The 3,103-nt window shown below is 41.2% G+C and overlaps 2 protein-coding genes across 2 annotated transcripts; both read left to right on the top strand.

Annotated features, from left to right (window-relative positions):
• The first annotated feature begins 20 nt into the window (after nt 1–20).
• On the top strand, nt 21–554 carry LOC108570045. Its single transcript, XM_017941562.1, has 3 exons — nt 21–175; nt 289–421; nt 507–554. Exons 1-3 carry the CDS (start codon nt 21–23, stop codon nt 552–554), a joined length of 336 nt encoding a protein of 111 aa, XP_017797051.1.
• Nucleotides 555–2,071: 1,517 nt separating this feature from the next.
• LOC108570059 lies at nt 2,072–2,740 on the top strand. The gene is made up of 4 exons (XM_017941561.1): nt 2,072–2,115; nt 2,195–2,317; nt 2,431–2,521; nt 2,603–2,740. The coding sequence occupies exons 1-4, from the start codon at nt 2,072–2,074 to the stop codon at nt 2,738–2,740; spliced, it is 396 nt and encodes a 131-aa protein (XP_017797050.1).
• The last annotated feature ends 363 nt before the right edge of the window (nt 2,741–3,103 follow it).

The following is a 3,103-nucleotide window of genomic DNA, read 5'->3' as shown; positions in this document are numbered from 1 at the left end:
TTTATCCAGCCTATTACTGGATGGATCCTGAGCAATACTACATGATAATGATAATACACATAAAGTTGAAGGTTGTGCACGGAACGTTTTTCGTCGGCCAAGCGTTTCACGTTTTCTTTTTGAACGTCCAGGGACAATTTGTGATAAACGCGTTCGACGAACTGTACGACAAGATGTAAGTATTGTATACTTCATACTAAAATTTCCTGTTACGTTACCTGATACACTTTCTGACCAAGAATCTCTCCAGGTTCGAATTTTTCCTCAATTCTTCCTTGTCCTTTGCAGATACGAATCGCAGTGGTATAATTTCACTCCTAGAACACAAGCGTTGTATGTATTGGCATTGAGAAGCTGCCTAAACCCACCTCTGTTAACAGCTGGTGGGATGACGACGTTGAATCTACGATCGTTCGCAGAGGTGATTTAACGATTAACATTAAACAGGTAGCGAAAGGTACTTATTGTTAGAGAATATTTGAACAAATTTAAACGTTCCCTTTCAGATCATCAAAGCATCTGTTTCCTACTACACGGTGATGCAGACCAAGTAAAAGTAGAGAGCACGCAATGAACGAAATAGTACAAACATATATGTATGATATACGTGTAAATTCGCTTAAAAATAGATACAGTTGAATTACCAACCGCGTTCTCTTCGATCATTCGAAAATGAACTTCCCCATATATTTCTATTCTTTTTTCTAATTATCGTACACGTTGTATCCTCCTACGGGAAGAAAAGGATATTCGTTACTTGCACGTGACCGACGTTTCCAATAAATCATGCTGGTAAATTCTGCCGCTTGTTGTGCACGATAGACGTCATAGGTGGCTGCGTGCATGTAATAAAGTGCCGACAAGCCGCCACGTACCTTAATTGAACCGCTTGAGAATTAACCGCGGGAGAATTCTCTCCCCTTTTTTCGCGAATGTTCAACTGCGAAATCTGGACCGTGGGATCATGGTTATCATCAGTTCGCTCCTCGCTCAGGTACACACGTAACGTTAACATAAATGTTCACTCTGTCATGCTTTACTGGATTTATACGATATTCCATTATTTACAATACAATAGAACGTGTGAAAAGTGTAATTGTATCAGGGGTAGGAATTTTCTTGAGACAATTGTCTCTAAGAATTTCACCGATAAATAGTAGATCGTAGGAGTTCTGGATGAACAAGTAGGTTTTTACTCGGTAATTTCGGGAATACAAAGCGTTAACTAACTGTACTGTAACGATAGTTGCAAAGTCTCTCGATCTTCCTCACTCTTCATCTTTCAACATTCCAAGTTCTCGCTTTTGGCTCGCTACCTTCTAATTTTCCGTACAGGGTTGTTTGCCCTCTTCGTTCACACAACTACTGCTCCAGATCACAAACAAACCCTCGTAACATCTAATTTCTGTAACTTGTTTCGACATACTAAGAAGACAATGTCGAGTGACAGAATAGAGTGTAAATGTCGCGATGCTTCCTTAATACAGCTAGCAAGGATGTTGCAAACCCTTACCGTGGACATGATAGTAGAACAGACGCCATTCTTCTGCCCGCTAGTGTTGCTGCTATGCAAGCAGGTGAACTACATTGTAAATACAGATAAGGTGAGAGGATGCACGCGATCTTTATTTTCTACCTTGTCATTTTTCTGCAACTGTGTGACACGTCTGTTGCAGTTCGAATACCTTCTGGATAGTATGTGCGAGGACTGGAATCAAGAACGATCGTACAAGGAGATCGGCATCATGAAGAAGTACGGGCAAAGGGGAAATCTGCTCTCGAGGTTCTACGTTGGTCAGCTCTCCGAAGTTTTAATTAGAAACAATTAGCAACTCTGGATTGGACATTTCCAGTGAACGCGTACATTTGCTCGTTCTTGTTCATACAAGTGCCATGGACGACCCGAATGGTGAACTCGTACAAGACACAGAATATAACGCCAAGTTTGCCAGTCGTCGTACCCGGATATTACTTCGTCGACGAAGTAGAATACTATTATTACATCATACTTCACGGAACGTGCACAGTTTTGATTGTAGTGGTGGTGTACTGTGCCTGCGACACCAGTTACATGGTACTGGTGCAACACACTTGCGGACTGTTCGCCGTGGCCGGGTGAGAAAACTTGAGAGATACATTTTTTCTCTCATTTTCGTCGGGAAACTATTATTGAGATTGCGTGGAACGTTCGCAGATACCGCTTCAAGAATTCAATTTGCGAGGACAATAGCGTGAAGGGGAAGTATTTCGACCACTGGACGAAAGAGGCGTACAAGAACGCGTGTTTCTCCATTCAGGGACATCAACGTGCTATAAAGTCAGTATTGACGATCTTTGTTTGTTTGTTCGTTTTTTTCGTTAGTTTGTGGTTCTTCTTTCCTCTACCACGTTTTACCGCCGTTTCTCTTTGATTCGTTCTCTTCAATTCAGCTTTGTAAAGGAAATTGAACGCGGCCATGACACGTACCTTTTCACCTGCTTAGCCTTGGTGATTCTATGCTTCAGTATTACTCTGATCAAGGTGAGCTTCCTTTTTCCTCTTTCCTACGACTACATTTCGCGTTGTTTAATCTGTGGAAATTTTTCACTGTTTTCAAATCAGCTGAGTACGTCGGATTTCGACATAGACTTCTACAGATATTGCAGTTTTACGTTGTGTCAACTGATGCACCTGTTCGTTATCATGCTTCAGGGACAGTTCGTGCTGGATTCGTGCGAGAGAATTCACGAGGCGATGTGAGTAGAGGGAATAAATAATCGCAACAAAAGGATAAATTATTTCTTCCTGCCAACAAAAAAGATTTATATCAAATGTACTTTAACTCTTTGCACTCGGAGGTGATTTTGCAGAACAAAAGGTTGCATATCGGATCTTCTTCAAAATTTGTTCAAACTAACGTAGAAATAAAGTATACTATTTTATTGAAATATTCCACGTATTCTCCATCTCACCATAACGAACAAATTTGTGGAGGCCCATAGATCTGTTCTCTCTCTTCGTTCATTATCCACCAAGTGACGATTGTTTAACGTCGCTTCTCAGTCGCCACTCGATTGCAAAGGGTGAACCTACCACAATTTTGCTGTTGATTCGAACGGCACT

The sequence above is a fragment of the Habropoda laboriosa genome, unplaced genomic scaffold, assembly GCF_001263275.1.
Source record: "Habropoda laboriosa isolate 0110345459 unplaced genomic scaffold, ASM126327v1 scaffold5614, whole genome shotgun sequence".
Classification (NCBI taxonomy): Eukaryota; Metazoa; Arthropoda; class Insecta; order Hymenoptera; family Apidae; genus Habropoda; species Habropoda laboriosa.
The sequence above is the reverse complement of the archived record's forward strand: the minus strand, read 5'-3'. Positions and strand labels throughout refer to the sequence as shown.